This window comes from Xenopus tropicalis, chromosome 4, assembly GCF_000004195.4.
Source record: "Xenopus tropicalis strain Nigerian chromosome 4, UCB_Xtro_10.0, whole genome shotgun sequence".
In the NCBI taxonomy this organism is placed as follows: domain Eukaryota; kingdom Metazoa; phylum Chordata; class Amphibia; order Anura; family Pipidae; genus Xenopus; species Xenopus tropicalis.
The window spans coordinates 119575658-119593504 of NC_030680.2; the positions used below are offsets into that span (position 1 = coordinate 119575658).

Consider the following 17847-nt stretch of genomic DNA (forward strand, 5'->3'; position numbering starts at 1 on the left):
GGCAAGTTTTGGTTGAATACAAACAAGATTTACCACCAAATTAAGCCTCCTGTAAGCTGATAGTGTGCATAGAGGCTGCCTAATAGCCAATCTTAGCCCTTATTTGGCACCTCCATGAACTTTTATGATGCGTGTGTTGCTCTCCAAGTCTTTTTACAGTTGACTGTGGCTCATGAGTAAGAAAGGTTGGGGACCCCTGTATTGGAGTGTTCAATTTAATGTCAAGAGGATAAAGCCTTTGGGTCTGGGGCCATCCTAGCTAGGACGGGGTTCACGATAAAATTGATCTGGCCCAATAGTGATTATTTAATTTTCCCCTTCTGTAACTTAAGGGGTCCAAAATTGTGCCTATTAGTGCTTATTCACATTGGACATTTTAATCTGGAGTGACATGCAGAGTACAGCTGATAAGTGCAGGGCTCTTTTGTACACTGTGCCTGCCAGTGCTCCCTAACTTGTGTATCTAAATGACACACAAGTTTTTCACAATGCAAGAAAAATGTTTTTGAAAAATCAAGCTACAAATGAAAAACTATGCAATACCCCGCCCCATGACAATTCTTACCCATAAAAAATTGATGAAAAGAATATGAAGACTTTTATGAATTTTGAGCAATCTTCATTTCCTGAACATTATTATGAGTGTCTATTATTTATGGAACATTATTTATATTGTGTTGAACTATAAAGTGACCTATTATCCAAAATGTTACCAGGTTGTGTGTATGAGTTATATATGTAATATAGTCAGACAGATCTGTACTTTAAATACAGAATTCATGGAAGACTTAAACTTAAAAGTGCTCTGTTGCTGAACAATACTGGTTGCCCTGGGGCCTACAAACCTAGGACTCAGCTTTACATTCCAGTAGTCACCAGATACTTTTAACAAATACAAATAGTTGGCTTTCAGGGCATTTCTAGCTCATGATTATTTTATATTAAAATGGTGTCATCTCCATAAATACAAGAACTCCCTGTAAACCATGGCAACTTTTTTTATACACTGGAGGGTGAGTATAAACAGACTGAGTATAAAAGGAGATGAGTTTACCCACCTGCTTAGATTTGCATACACTGCTACATAAGGTAATAAAATGCTTTGATATGCTAAGAGGTTTAAATTCCCTAAATTTCCTGGAAAGTCTAACATTGAAGGGGAAATGCGTAAGGCTTTGTTAAAAATCCCCCCTTAAATGTAACAATATATACTAAACAGAAATAAATGTATCCTTGTTTAATAGAAGAATAGGGACATTTACATCTTTTGTTTTAATTGCTTCTGCTAAGGCTGCTGGGAAAGTGCTGTTGCCCTGAGGGGGCTACTTTCCTAGAAATATAACTTCCGGATAAATGTGTAAATGTAGGTTACAAAGTTCCTAGGGCTCCTTTACAAAAGGTGTACATAGTTGTAACCTGCCGCCAAGTGCCAGGCTAGGATCTAAAAACAGCCCTGGCCAAAAAAATCTAAAAATAATTAGGGACATATTACTAGAAATATAACTTCCGGATAAATGTGTAAATGTGGTTACAAAGTTCCTAGGGCTCCTTTACAAAAGGTGTACATAGTTGTAACCTGCCGCCAAGTGCCAGGCTGGGATCTAAAAACAGCCCTGGCCAAAAAAATCTAAAATTAATTAGGGACATATGGCTAGAATGCTGCTCAGCAGGGCAAATAACATTCAGCAAAAGAGTTCCATTGTAATGGCATTTTATAGTTTTATTTAAAATTAAAATGATTCATGTTAATAATCTTTTTTTCCTTAATTAATTCCTGTGTGACATGCATGTAATCTTTCTCGTTTGAACGCTTACCATCCTGAGTTTTAAAACATTTCATTTGAGCTTACGCATCAACTGAATATTTTGGTTTTAGCTGTTTATACTGCCATCTGATGGTACATTGTGTGTATTTGTATTCAATTACTTATATGCATGCGTAAAATGACTATAAACATGATAATATTGCATGTCTTAGGGCTCTTCGCCACTATTAGTAATGTCGGACGTCATGAGTTTTGTAATTGTAGGGCAGCTGAGTGGATTTTTCCTTTGCATCTCACTAAAGATAAGTGGAGCTCAATGAGTAGTAGCATTCACAATCAGTGGGGGATAAATCTATCGCTCCATTTAGAATCTGTAAACACATCTTCAAAGGAGGAAGGTTTATGTCCCTGAAAGCATTGTGCTGTTGTGGTTTTTCTCATGGTTCAAATGCTTCTGTGAGTTGCCTTTTCCTTTTCATATGCACATTCACTGTCAATAGACAGGAGTCCTGTATAGAAATTACTAGTAGATAAAAGCATATACATATTAGGCAGAAAAAGTAAATCTACAATAAAACAATATTGACTATGTATTTTTATTATTATAAAGCAGCAAAAAATCTGACTAGGTCTGCCAAAAATCTGCTAGCATGGCCCATTAGAAAGATATATTTGAACTTATGTCACTTGTTTAATTTAAAGGCTGACAAGATAAAAAAACACAATAGCTTTAAGCATTGGCATATGGATGCTGTATGTGCTGGTGGAACAACAGCCTAAGATACTCGAGAGAGCAGCCCACCTCTTATAAAGCTACTGTTCCTTCTCCATTCATCGGTGCTCTACTTAAGCTATTCCACTTTGTCTTTTTTGTTTTATCATGTTGCTTGTGTAAGCCCTTAAACATGCAGCAGACTTGGGCACTGGGTACCAACACCAGCACTTACATAGTATATATGGAGGGGGCTGTGAAATAAAGATAGGTATATATTGTGTAACTGCTGTGGCTCATAATACATATAGTAGTGCTATGCTAAGGTTAATGCCATCACTGCATAAGCAAATACTCCAAAAATTGGGAGAAGCACATGCAATTTGTAGGCAAAAGACCTACTCCATTTATTACAAAAAAAAGACACATGCACGGATTGGCTGGAGAGAGGGGCATGCGAGGGTCCGAGTCCGAGTCTGGCAGCATGCAGCAATATGCCAACCACCACCCCATCAATCCTAAATTTTGCCTAAAATAATCGGGGAGTTGTTGGCAGTTGTTCCTTGGCAAGAGATGAAGGAATATAAGCTTGGAAGCTCTGCGCTACATAAAGATGGTCCCTGAAAAGGCTGTTTGGTCCTATGTATCACCAACACTGGACACTGTTAGAACTGGAGGGTAGCAGAGGGAGTCCCTCTAGAGTTGCCTTTTTACATATGTTTAGGTAAGCCCACATTGGTAGTAAGACAATACAGCAAATATTTTTATCTTTACTCTTAGCCTCAGTGGTTTTTTCCATGCCGGTGTAGTGAGTGACTAAACTATTATTACACAGAGCAGAACAGTTGGCTCAAACCCTTACAGCAGAACAAGGGAAAAAACTATGCTGATCCATTACACAGGGTGATAAGGAAGACTATGTACTCATGCATTATAGAGAAATGCTAGAAAAGAAAAGCCATGTTAATTAATTACGGAGAAGATGTGGGACCCATTAACCAGATCCTGGCTAAATGCTCTTAATTAGTGTTTATTGCCATGTTTTTTCCAATGTCACTAGTTAACTTTCTTTTTCAAATACCAGTAGTGGATGCTATGAAAGTGACATGGCTGAAACAGGCAAGATCTAATTATGGGTGGTTCCTAAACTGACAATCACACTATATGGGACCCTAATGTTTTTGTTGGGGACCTAATTTTACTCCAGTGTCAACTAGCCAATTCCTTAGGGAGCAGATATTAGAGCCTTAGCTATTTGGGGCAGAAATATAAGTGCTAGACAGTTGTCATGCTTATACATAAAGCACTGAATATAGGCAGCAGTGCAAGAGAAAATGAGAACAGTATTTCTGACATATAACTGCTTAAGTCAAAATATTTTATGATTTTATTACACAAATTTCAAAAAATCCTTCAATTCTTTAAAATTACCTTTAGGATGATATACACAGGATACTCATAAGTTGCTGATAATACTGTTTTTCCATCAGTATGAAGCTTACGTGTTATCCAAACAGATTGCTCATTCTCTGTAATCCCTAGGCAGCCCCCACAATTTTCCATTCAGTTCTAAGGCATTGGGTAACAGGGATTTTTGGATCCAAACTTAGGGGCAGATTTATCCCATTTATGAAAGATTGCTTGCAAACATTTTTTTTTTTTTTTACAGTTATATGAGTTTGACAAGTGTTATACAAAAATACATATTTTCTAATTTCATAAAGCTGTCTATTTTTAGTTTTCTTTATGGTTGTTTTGTCTGAAAGTGCTCAGTGGCTCTGAGGTTGCCCAGTTCTATATTAACTGGGTAAAACATTTGCTGAAATAGTTTTTTTTTTTGTGTGTATGCAAAAAATTCATAGAATGGGTGCGTATAGGAAAGTCTCATGTGCCGAAGAGTATTTTTTTGCACATTTATGAGCAGGAACAACATTGTCACCAATAACAGTAAACACACAGAACAATATATTGTCAAGCATGTGCAATTCTCTAGCATTGACTTCCTATCCCTTCTCTTATGTATGGGCAGAACTCGTTACTGACACATGCTATATGTTTGCCATGGATTGGAAAGATTTTACTATTGCCACCTTGTTTTAGTGTCACCATCTTGCCAACTATATACCTACTGTCCTACAGCCATAACTCCCTTGCCAGAGATTAATATTTCTACTTCTACAGCTGTTTTACACTAACAGGGTACATTTACGGTACATTATTGGCTTTCACAGTCTTGCTACCAACAGCTATGTGTCCCAGGGTATGGCTCCCTTCTTGGAAGCCCCAATAGACAGCCCAGTGTGAGATTTGATCGTGAAAAACATTTTTTAGTCTTTCATCAATAAATCTGAAATAAAAAAAATATAGAATAGCTATAACATAACTGTACTGATCCACCCAGAAACTAAGCTGATCTGAAGCACCTGATTTTTTTTATCCTTTAGAAACAGATTTTTCTGGGGGACCCTGCTTGAGGGTAAGATTTGGGGATACTGCCTATTTATTCTTGTATATATTCCTGGAGTTTCAGATTGAAGGTCAGTTAGAATGAGATTGGGGGGAGCACTTACTTGCTGTCCTAAATATTCTTGGGGCTCATCACTACATCACTGGTTTCAAATGTCTGTAAACTAGTCATTCAGCTAAAGGGACACTGGTCAAATGCTGAACTCCAGAAACAGTTATGCAGCAAAATAAAAAAAAAACACAGTGCAGAAATTGGCAGGGGGCAGGCAAATTCTTTGACAAGCAAAAGATTCATTGTCTTCATAAAGTATACAAATAAAGTAAATAAATCAATATCTACATAATGACACTTATTTAGGGCGAAGAGACACAGAGCTACACCAGAAAATCCCCTGCCATAGACAATACTGAGAATTGCCTCTTCTAAAACACACGTAGAGACAGTTATCAGCAAATGATCAGCATTGTCTATTTTAGTAGCTGCTACTAGTAGCTCTGTGTGTCTTCACCCATAGGGCTCTGGCACACGGGGGAGATTAGTCGCCCGCGAACAGGTACCAGAGCCCTTAGCGCTTAATTTTAAATGTAAATATTCAATGGTATTATTATGGTAATGACTCCTTTCTTCTATTAATTTACTGCCCTGCTGTACAGCACTGTGTGCATAAGTGCAGCTATATAAGTAAAAATAATTGCATACTAGTTAACAACCACATAATGGAAAAGAAAAAATGAAATAACCTGACCCATTTGTTATAACAATATTTTAAATATTTTTATGCTTTATAGTGACAGTATTTATACATTTTCTGCCATTGTTTTCTAATAGAAAGCTATATCACATTGATAGGCAATAATAATATATACTATACATATATTGTTTAACCCTCTCCCCCTTACCACCAGCAACAGATCCCAACAATTTAAAGGGAATATATCCAATATATGTTTGGAAGACCTTGTTACAGGAACATAGGGGCACACTATCCTGCAGATTATACCTGGTTGCCTGCAACAGCTGCTCTTTGTAGCTCTGTAAAATCATTTTCTTAAACAAATAAAGGGTAAGTACAAGGTGCAGGGGAGACAGATTGCGCTTTGTGTGCGCCAGTCTCTCAGGTGCCAAGTCGCTCCACTGACTAATTGTCTGGGTTCAATTCATTTATCAACACAGTAAAATCCCTTTGTTATGTGCCTTTTGTCTACTAAAACCGGACCTTAACCGGCCCCTTCCCCCCATGATGAAATAAAACCGACTCTGTTAGGTAATTCATTACCACAAATTTGCAACTAAATTTGGACGCCGGGACAGTCGGGGCTGGGTCAGGCTCAACGTAAATTGGGTGTGCTCGTAACGTCACCGCCTTCTTGTTCTGTATAAATGAGGCGCAAAGTTGCTCCCAGTTCAGACACAAGAGCTAAAGCGATCCCAGCAACGGGTTATCAGCAGCAGTAGCAGAAGTAGTAGTAAAAAAAAGTAGTAGAAGTAGTAGTATAGCCGCAGTAGTAGTGGGATAGAGAAGGTACATACCGCACAGCCCGCCTGCGCTACTCGCTCTCCATTGGAATGATCGTACTACCCGCCGCTGTGTTCCTCTCTCTGCTGGTTTTCTCTCAAGCAGGTAACTCTCTCTTCTATGGATTCTCCCATAGCGCTTTCATTATGGGAATCTCTGTTCTGCATTCCGCGGATTCACACTCAGTAGCTGAGGTTTAAAGCAAGATCTGATTGGGATCTATCCTGTAGCTACAGGCTACACTGACCTCCTTATACTGCATTTACCTCCTTAGGCTCTGATGACATTTCATCTACTAGGAACTGGACCTACTAGGGACTAAAGGGGGTGACCAAAATATTATTTACCAATAATATTATCTGAATAATTGTCATAGTGTATGGTTATCCCTTTTGTACATGGCTAAGAAACAAGAGAATAGTTTGGCAGCACCTTTCTGGATCACAAAATACTCAGATTTCTATTTATTGCCTTAGAGTAGCAAGGGAGCCAGGTGTATATATTAATACATTTTCTATTTCTAATGCATGTAGATTACAACTAGACTGTTCTGATTTCTGTTCTATATTATCTTTACAATCAGAATATTGTGACTTATAAAATGCATCCTTGGTTATTTTTTAAGGGTTATTTTCTGATAAGCTTAAATAAAGCAGTGTAATATTGAGCAAATATACTACAAAAAAAAAAAATGAAAGAGGGAAATGCATCAACTGAATGTAACTACTCTTTGTACTGTAATTGAATGATTTAATATGCTACAAAAAAGTTTCTGTTATTACTACAAATTTATATTAACATGCTGTTTATTTCCCCAGCAAACCCATGCTGTTCAAATCCCTGCCAAAACCGGGGGGTATGCATGACTGTTGGCCACGACCGCTATGAATGTGACTGCACAAGAACAGGCTTCTATGGAGAAAACTGCACTAAACGTAAGTATTTAGTTATGACCTGCCTCTGATAGGATTTATTCAGCTTTATATAAAAATGATGCTTACATATCTGTGTTCCTTACAGCGGAATTCCTATCGTGGTTGAGGCTGAAGCTGAAGCCAGCCCCCAACACAGTGCACTATATCCTGACACACTTCAAAGGACTATGGAATATAGTGAACAATATTTCCTTCCTGAGGGATGCCATTATGCGATATGTCCTGACATGTAAGTACCAACCTACTGCACTCTGTAGGGAAACTGAAATTGTAAGAGTTTCAAAGTATTTTCTTCTGATTGGCTTGATTAGTCTTGGGGAGACTTGAGATTTATTTGGCTAGTTTTACATAGAATATATGCTGTTTCCAGTAATCTTTTTTTGTTCTATACTTTGAGCACTAGATCTTTTCCATAGTAAAATATATAAACTAAAAGCTAAATCCGCCTGCAAGAGAGGAACATGCATACCTACAGTATGTACTATAAAAGTCAGATGTGCTTTACTTCCAGTAAAGGTTTGTTCTTTGTATTTCCAGCCCGATCGCACCTGATTGACAGCCCACCCACGTATAACAGCCACTATGGATATAAAAGCTGGGAGGCATTCTCCAATCTGTCCTATTATACTCGTACCTTGCCTCCTGTGGAACGTGACTGCCCTACCCCAATGGGAGTTAAAGGTGAGTTAAATACCGGTGTGCATATATATATATATATATATATATATATATATAACTAAATCAGAGGTTTAAATACTAATAGCATTATATGCTGGAAAAAAGGTTACATCTTATTGAAAGACAAGCAGAATACACAGTAATATAAACCCTAATTATGATCCTATATTGTGCAGCTGTAAATATCACTATGATTCATCTGGGTTAAATACAGTTAACAGTTAATAAACCTTTTATAGCATGCCTGGGAACTTAACCTAGTGGGTGGCAGAGTAGTATCACACTAGAAATTCCTGTTCAGTCACCTAGAATGTTTGGACCATGGATACTGGGTTGTTAATTAAATACAGCATATAAAATGAAATGGCTCAGAGTAAAGATTATGGCCAGTGCTTCATTGCAGTCCATACTCTGTAGAAACACACTTATTCGTATAATTCTTATTCTTATTCTTATGCTTATTCTTTAAGATTATATTGCAAGTAAATCCTTGTGAATTTTAATTTTTAAGTCCATGGCAATAAATCATAGCATGGACATCAATGTTTTGAGTCTAAATTCTTTATCTAATGTCATGCAAGACGGAATGGATTTTATTGCCGTGAAATTGTTTATAAGAGGATTATGGTTTTGGGCAAACAAATACAGATCTGATTTCATTTTTAACATGACTTGACAATTCCTTTGGGTTTTTTTGTGCAGGAATGAAAGAGCTTCCAAGTGCAAAGTTGGTAGTGGAGAAATTCCTGATGCGAAGAAAATTTATTCCTGACCCTCAAGGCTCCAATGTTATGTTTGCTTTTTTTGCTCAACACTTCACACACCAGTTCTTCAGAACAGATATGGCCAAAGGGGCTGCCTTCACCAAAGCATTGGGCCATGGGGTAAGGGATAGATTGCTTTTTCCTTTCCTTTCTTTTATTTTGTTTATGTCCTTCTATAGACTAGTAAAACTAACTGGGCCTGTCATCTCTTCTTACAGGTTGATCTCAATCATATCTATGGTGAAAGCTTAGAAAGGCAACATAAACTGCGTTTAATGAAAGGTGGCAAACTGAAATATCAGGTAAATGTCTTATATTATTTGGCAGCCCTTTACTGTACCTTTTTAATTTAAGGTGGTGATATGATAACAAGCACAAACTTTGCACCAGGTCTAGTAGCAACCAAATGTTTGCTTCCAATCAGTGCTGTCTGGTTGTTGTGATTTTAAAGAATAGGGGCAAACTTTGCACCTGCTATTACTTTACCCACCAGAAGACATTTCAGTTAATGAGGCAGTAGAAATGGGCCATGCACACACGGTAGACATGTAATTGAATATCTTTTACCATTGCTTTCAGATGATAAGTGGGGAAATGTACCCACCAACAGTGAAAACCACAGGAGTGGATATGGTGTACCCACCTCACATTCCAGATCACCTTCAGTTTGCCGTTGGGCAAGAGGTTTTTGGCCTTGTTCCAGGGCTGATGATGTACTCCACCATCTGGTTAAGGGAGCACAATCGGGTTTGCGACATACTTTCCAACGAGCATCCAGAATGGGACGATGAGCGCATTTTCCAAACTGCAAGACTTATTTTGATTGGTAAGTGTAAATAGAAGAGATATTATAACACATCATTTCTATGGATGAAGATTTTAACGTTAATACCCTTGTGGCAGGCACAGCTGATTTGGTAGCCAGCTATGCTGTTATACAGTCATGATCTTTGTATCTACTAATAAGTTTATTGGCTTAGTGTAATTATGATGCAAATTTGATAGCAAATGTCAAAGTAAAGCTTTAGGGATTAACAAAGTTTGCTCTGACTGTAAATTGGAATAACAGAAAGGTTGGCTCTCACTGATTTTGAACACAGAGTATAAATAGAATATTTGCGTTTCATAAGCAAACAGCCATATACACCCCAGCAAAACATTCTAAGGAATGCAGAGTCGGTTAGTTTAGTTTATCTCACAGCGTTTTGCTTCTAGATTATTCCAGTCAATTCAGGTTGTAGGCACTCCTTTCCCTCAGGGTTCAAATATTTGTCTAACAACTGTTTAAAGGCAATGAAGTAATGAAATTACCCAGTGGCTTCTTTTATCGATGGGCACCTTTTGTAGAATAGACTTTGAAGGTCCTGTAAATATATGGCCTGTGCTATTTCAGTGGTTGAATGTAATTGACTTAAATAATTTAGTGGAAAAACTTGAACGTTACAATTTAAGCAAACAAATGCATGTTGCAGGTTTACATGCAGACAAGTCACCCTTCATTTCCTCTTGTTTCAGGTGAAACCATCAAGATTGTCATAGAGGACTATGTACAGCACCTCAGTGGATACCACTTCAAACTCAAATTTGACCCAGAGCTGTTGTTCAACCAGAAATTCCAGTATCAAAATAGAATTTCTGCAGAATTCAACACCCTGTACCACTGGCACCCCCTTCTACCCGACACATTTGCCATCAGTGAAAAGGAATACAGTTACCCACAGTTTCTCTACAACAATTCTGTCATGTTAAACCATGGCCTCACCGAGATGGTTGAATCTTTCAGCAGGCAAACAGCTGGACGGGTAAGAACCATGTTTATGTCATATATGAATTCTAGTATAAGAAGATGTTTATTTACAATCAGTGTCATTTTACACATGTATTCTAACATGTATTCTTTATCTGCATAGGTTGCTGGAGGTAGGAATTTTCCTGCTGCTATAACCAGAGTAGCTGTGGCATCCATTGAGCACAGTAGAGAGATGAGATACCAGTCACTAAATGAGTACCGGAAGCGTTTCATGCTCAAACCCTTTGAGTCATTCGAAGAGCTAACCGGTGAGTAAAAGGGTTACATTTGGGGGCATATTTATTATAGTATGTAGGCCAACATCACTGGCAATGTTGCCCATAGCAACCAATCAGTAATTGAAGCGAGATGGCACCGGAAGAAACACTAACCCAGCAAGGTTAACTTAACATTGTGTTTGCTTTTCTTTAGTAAGTCACTAGAAGTCCAAGTTCTTATCACACACGATTGTTTAGAACTGACAGTGTGTTGTGATGGCCCTGAAAGCAATGTTGAAATTACACACGCAGGCAAAATAGTAGTCAGGATCGGTTAACCTTGTGATTGCCAGTAATCTTGCTAAACTAATTAAACACAGTACAGACATCATCACATTTGAAATAAATCCATACAGACTGGATTTTGATAAGAATGTCCCCTATTATGATTATTTCATTGTAGTGTTCCTAGTATGAAGAGTAACTTACTTGGTACATATTCATGGTGTATCCTGCCAGGTTCATTTCCTACCATGACCATGACCAAGACATGAATATCAATATTGCTTTGCTTCTTTTTCCTACTGGAAGTAAAGGCAGACCCTATTGTGTTTTGCTGCCTATAGGTTATAGTTGGTTTGAGGCTTTGAGAGAGGTATTTTAATTGTTCTTGGTTGTCCTTTGTTGGACCGCAAGTCTCTGACATGTTTTGCTCATTTGTTTTTAGGAGAGAAGGAAATGTCGGCTGAACTTGAGAAACTATACGGTGATATTGATGCCATGGAATTCTATCCTGGACTTCTTGTGGAACAGCCACGCCCTGGAGCTATCTTTGGAGAGACCATGGTAGAGATAGGAGCTCCATTCTCTCTAAAAGGCCTGATGGGCAACCCCATTTGCTCTCCTGAATATTGGAAACCTAGTACCTTTGGTGGAAGCGTGGGTTTTGATATTGTAAATTCCGCCTCTTTACAAAAGCTGATCTGCAACAATGTTAGAGACTGCCCTTACACTGCCTTTCATGTGCTAAAAAGCAAGCCTTCAGAGAAGGATTTCATTAATGCGAGTTCCGACTCAACACTGGAGAATGTAAAGCCATCTTTAATACTGAAAGAGCATGCGTCCGAACTTTAGTGTTTTTTCTTCTGAACCACTGTCACCCTTGTAGACACTATATGCAATGCTGGTTGTCTTTCACAACCACAAAGTGGAAAAAAAAGACCAGCAGCATGTAAAACTCCTGCGTATACATCTTTGTGTAGATTTTTTTTCTTCTTTTTTTTAAAATTGAAGGGGTTAATTTATTTATTTATTATTTATAATTTTATTTTTAACTGTCATGTCCAGTGCTGCCTCAGAATGTTTTTTGGTTGTCATTATATATTAATATATAATAATAATATTATTATATATTAATGAATAAATAAATGTATGTTTCACATACAGCTATTTGCACCAGAGTATCTTTAGATCATTTCTGTGTATACTTGAATTTATTAGATAAATGAAACTCACAAAATCGAGTCTTAAAACAATATTCAGTTGTCTTCCAAAATATATTGCCGGTATAGTGTGTTGTTTTTATATTAGTTCTTTCAAATATCTTGAAACCCTTACTTGAAATGTAATTGCACTGGACATCGGGCCAGTGATAGGCCAAACCTGTCAGCTTGGGACAGACTGGTAGAGCCATTTTATTCCTTGACATTAAAGGAACAGTAACGCCACACCAAAATGTTTTTTTAAATAAATAAATAAATATAATTTACTGTTGCCCTGCATGGGTAAAAGTTAGCTTTATAAACACTAATATAGTCTAGTTTAGGCTACTATAGCCATGGGGGCAGCCATTTAAGATGGAGAAATGGAGTAAAGGCACAGGTTACATAAGGGATATGCTTTGTAGAATACAATGGTGCTTTACAGAGCTTATCAGTTATCTTCTATGTATCCTGTAAAGTGTAGCTCTATTTCAGTTTCAATACTTCAATACCCCTTGGCTACACAGCAGCTTGGTTTATATAAACTATAGTAGTGTTTCTGGAGCAAACACACAACTTTTACCAGTGCAGGGCAACAGTACATTATATCATATTATATATTACTTTCAAACATTTTCACTGTCATTTTTTGGTACTACTGTTCCTTTAAAGTTAGCTGTTTAATAAGATTGATTTACCATGCTGCTACTTTTCTTGATGATATTTAAGGAAATATAATATTGTATATATTAATATTATTTATAAAACTCTGTTTTTATAGAATTGTCACTATTGTAAAATTACCTTTTGTATGGTCGGAGCAGTCTAAAAAAAGTTTTATGTCTGTGGTCAACATTCCACTGTTACTGCCAGAGGTTGTGTTCCAGAATGTAATTTATGCTTGAGATAATGGATGTCATGTATTTATTTAAATTTAAATATTCTTTTATAAAGATATTTTTTTCTTTGTAATAAACAGATTTAGCACAGAGCAGGTTCTCTGGGTTATTGAAAAGAAGTGCTGGGTAATTAGGCTCATTTACAATCCACCATTTTTTTAGTTCGAATTTCAGTGTCATCTGCAGCGTTCACTGTTGTGTCAATATGTAGACATCAGAGCATGCCAAATGGGCTCACTAGCCCCTGCAGAAGACCCCTCTGAATGGCATCAGTGTATTCTCAGTTTTGCATCCATTTGTGCACTTAGCAATTTGTGCTCGTGTTTGTAAATGAGCCTTCTAGTGTGAGAATCTGACAGAATACATAATTCAACTTTCTTTTTCGTATTCGTTTTTCGTACAGTTATGTAGAATAGCAATAACACTAGCAAGTCGGGTCATTTTTTTTTTACGCAGACTAGAAGCCTATGCAATGCGACCCAGGGCATTATAGATTTCTATATGGTTTTTTTTTTTTTCAAATCTAATTTTGGTGAATAAAAGAAATGGCAAGTCTGTAATTTGTTAAAGTTTTATATTTTGTTGTGACTTCAGCTGTTATTGTATGATCATGTCACCATCAGGAATTTCTCGTTGTTTTTTACTGAACAAAAAAAAAAACATATTTTTACAAATAAAAATATTTGGCAAAGACAAATGTCTTACATGTTTAATCTTTTTCAGTGAAGATGTTAGCGGATCTGTAGGGTAAAGGTTGTGAGATTGGGATGTTTCTGAAACTAGATGTCATTTTAGTGTCTGAATGGGACCAGTTATCCAGAATGCTCTCTCTATAGGAGATTACCTTACCGTAATTCAGAGCTTTCTGGATAATGGGTTCCTGGACAGCCTTGGACTGGTCTGCCAGGACACTCGGAGAAAACTCGGTGGGCCATGGTGGCCCAGATCCGATATCCCCCCAGATCGCTCCCGCGATCCGCCATCTCCCTCCCCCAACGCGCCGCAGGTAAGTTTTTTTTAGGAGCTCTCAGGGGAGGGGGTCGGAGGGTGTTAGGGGGCCTCTGCGGGGGGGGGGTGCAGGGGCCCTTGAGGCAGAAGCCCAGTGGGCCCTGCACCCCCCAGTCCGACCCTGTTCCTGGATAAGGGGATCCCATACCTGTACATAAAGGAGCAATGCCTAGATGACTGGAAAATAGATTATACCCACCTTTCCATCTAAGATGTGTGCTGAATGACTAGGAAATAGATCCTCATTAAAATGTATTTATATTACACATATTAATTACACAGCACTTCACATTAATTTTTAACAAACAGGGATCTCACAACAGTCTAACAAAGGAGGATTTACAGAGTAAGAATATGATAGGAGTACCAGTTAAAGAAATGGTCATTAGCCTTAAACTGTCAGAATTATTGCTCTGTGGCTTTTTGGTTGGCCTCAAAATTTTAGCAGGAAACCAGGTAACACATTGAATTAATAATACATTTTATATACCCTTGCATATCTGATTAATGCTGCATTAAAAGTAATTGCTTGGTCACATGAAACAGTTATAATGCCATGTTTTTAACAGTTTGGGAAGTAGAATCCACTGTTTTACTGAAATTTGTAGCTAAGAGCACATGGGGGTGACTGTGTTGAAGCAAAGCATGGTACATCAATGTACATAAGGCTTATTGGCCGGATTAACCTATGATAACATGCTATAGAGAAATACACTATGTTAACCCTAAAGGATTATTGCCCATTAATTTTTTGCTAAACGGATTCTTAATTGAAATCTTTAAGCAAATATTTCATATTATTAATCTTACAGCCTGTGAAGCAGGGGCACAGTTATATGAAATCCTATAGATGATATTCTAGCAAAACCTAGCAGACTAAGCAATATGGTAGCTCTCATACAAATTAGTAGCTCAATATGATTTTTTGCTTACCACGAGGCCCTCTAATATCTGTATTGTACTGCAGGCATACATTATTCACAAGTGTGAGAAATATAATGTATTCACTGGGATTAAATACATGATACATCTGGAAAGAGGTCCATTTTTAAAACAGACTTCTAATCCACAATAGCAACCCCCCTAAGTTCCCTGCTTTCTTATAGTTACTCCTACAGATGCTTGTGCAAACAAGTTTAGTTGTTCTTAAGATGCATCAGCATCCCCTGCAGCAAGCAATGGAATGTGTGTGTGTGCAAGAGGAGACGTGTCTTACTTAGGGGACAGATTTATCAAAGTGTGAAATGAGAGCTTACTACAGAAAAACTCCCCTTTCTGTTCATTCCTATGGGATTTTTAGAAGCATATTTATAAAATGAACTCTATCTTTTACTCACTGGTAAATACACTTCTAAAAATCCTATAGGAAAGAATAGAAAGTGGGTATTTCTGTAGTGAGCGATAAATCTGCCTCTTAGGGGCACATTTACTAATCCACGAATGGTCCGAATGCGTTTTTTTCGTAATGATCGGTATTTTTGCGGCTTTTTTCTCGCTGTCACAACTGTTTCGTATATTTTTCGGAACTTTTTCACCGCCCTCGCGAAAAAATTGTATTGTTGCGCCGAGTACGAAAGTTTCGTAAAAAAAAAGTTGCGACAGCGACGAAAAAGACGCAGAATTTTCGTTTGCAATCCGAATTTTTGCCATTTGGGATTCGAATTCGTGCTTTGGTAATTCTGCCCCTTAGAGTGGGGTGAAAAACGCTGGTAGCGGCACCAATTTCTATTTAGGAAACTATTCTGAAAACAGATCTCAAAGGTTGGAGTAAAGTAAAGTCCTCCCAATTTAAAAGACTAATATGGATCAACTTAAAACATTTACTTCTCTAAAGGAAGAATACAATCTAAAGAAATCTAAATTTTGCAAATATTTACAAATACGTACATACTTAACATCTCTTCCCCAAAGCAATTTAAGATCATTATCAGATTTTGAGAAATTAATTCTTCTGGGAGAGAAGGAAAAAGGTCTGGCAAGGATCTATAACCTTTTAAAGAGACCCAAAGAATGGACAAAAATCCCTGCAATGGAGAAATGGGAAAAATGTCTAAATAAAAACTTCTATGAAAGATTGGCAACAAGCAATAACCAGAACTCAGAGATATATGAAATGCATAACGCACCAAGAGACCTTTTACAGAATTTTATACAATTGGTACCTAACCGCCTTAAAATTGTCACAGATGTATCCAGGAACTGTTAATACTTGTTGGCGAAAGAAATAGGAGATATGTTACACATATAGTGGTCCTGTTCTACTATCCAATCCATCTGGACTTCAGCATTTTATATCTCATGAGATTTCGTTTTATCTCCGGAAGTGGTGTTACTAAACATTTATGACTAAATTCCTAACAAAGCTCTGGAAATAGTAATTTTTCAATTATCAAATACACTCAGACTTTTAATTGCTAGAAATTGAAAAAAACAGGAGGTTCCAAACATTTCCTGATGAGAGAAATTGGTAGTAATATAGAATATGAAATGGCAATTCCAAGAAATATTTCGGAAAGAAGATTCATACAGGAAGCTCAAAAAATATGGAAGAACATTTCTGTTGTTGTCTATACTTTATAGTTATGTGTGATGTGTCTGAGGGGTTTTTTTGTGAGCTACCATTTGAAATTTCTATTTATTAAGTTACAATTTTTTACTTTTGTCTTTGCAGATATTGATAAAGTAATCTGTGTAATTATTATGGTTTACATGTATTGTAAAAACTAATAAAAAAGTAAGTTGAAAAAAAAAAAAACACTGGTACCAAATCAATTAATCTCATGGGAACTTTATCTTAAACATTTCTGGCAAAGCATTTTAATGGTCCAAAAAAGAGCAGCCGAGCTAAGGCTGAGTAAACTGCAAGGGCTCGAGTACATCTGCATTGTCATGCAAGTGGAAGTAATGCATTTTAATGCTGCTAGGCAGCAAAGCTAACCATTGCGCCACTGTAAGTAAAGGACCCTGATATGCCACAACTTTAGGTGTTTAAAACCTACACACTGTATTTCCCATGACACTTTTATATGAATAGCACATTATTTATATGGTGCCACTAAGGTGACACCTCAGTCTGTGTTTACTCACATTTAGCTACCAGTCTTGGTAGGGAGTTAATAGACCAGTGTATGGCCAACCAAGGTGCTAGCATAGTGCCATGAAATCTAGTCCATATTCAATTTGTGTTCTCTGTATCTGTTTGTAATATTATAGTTACCCTGTTGTACAAAAGAATCTGCATAAATCCAATGTGCAAAAATGAGTGGCATTTCTTTAGTTTATTTAAAGCTTCCGTTCTGAATGTTGTTACAGTATCAGCGTCACTGTGGGTTTGCATTTGAGTGTCAATGTTTGCATTCCTAATAAGAGTATGCTAGGGAATTCCGGGACCTTACCTCTCTGTCTGCCATATCCTTTCACATAATGAGTAATAGGATTTTTAAGTTACTCCTCTATGTGAATTTCATAGACCATAGGAAACCTTTCCTGCCTGTCCATTTTACCCTCAGGGCTGCTTCCAGAATTGTCTTTTATTTCCAGGATTTAATTTCCTGTGACATTTACACAGGTGCTACAACAGCTTTACTACCTCTGAATAGAGAATTGTTCTTTTT

The 17847-nt window shown here is 37.3% G+C and overlaps 2 protein-coding genes across 2 annotated transcripts in view; one reads left to right on the forward strand and one right to left on the reverse strand.

Annotated features, from left to right (window-relative positions):
* Window positions 1-6558, reverse strand: part of pla2g4a (phospholipase A2 group IVA) — an 86184-nt gene extending 79626 nt beyond the window's left edge. The window contains exon 1 of the mRNA XM_031899863.1: window positions 6476-6558. The gene's annotated coding sequence lies outside the window, so the exon portion shown is untranslated. The remainder of the gene's footprint in view (window positions 1-6475) is intronic.
* Window positions 6368-13918, forward strand: ptgs2 (prostaglandin-endoperoxide synthase 2). Its single transcript, NM_001030526.1, is given in 10 exon segments — window positions 6368-6566; window positions 7280-7396; window positions 7482-7625; window positions 7934-8077; window positions 8777-8958; window positions 9057-9140; window positions 9418-9664; window positions 10354-10640; window positions 10749-10896; window positions 11573-13918. Coding segments are annotated over 10 exon segments (1815 nt in total). The 5' UTR covers window positions 6368-6511; the 3' UTR covers window positions 11980-13918.
* Window positions 13919-17847: the final 3929 nt, after the last annotated feature.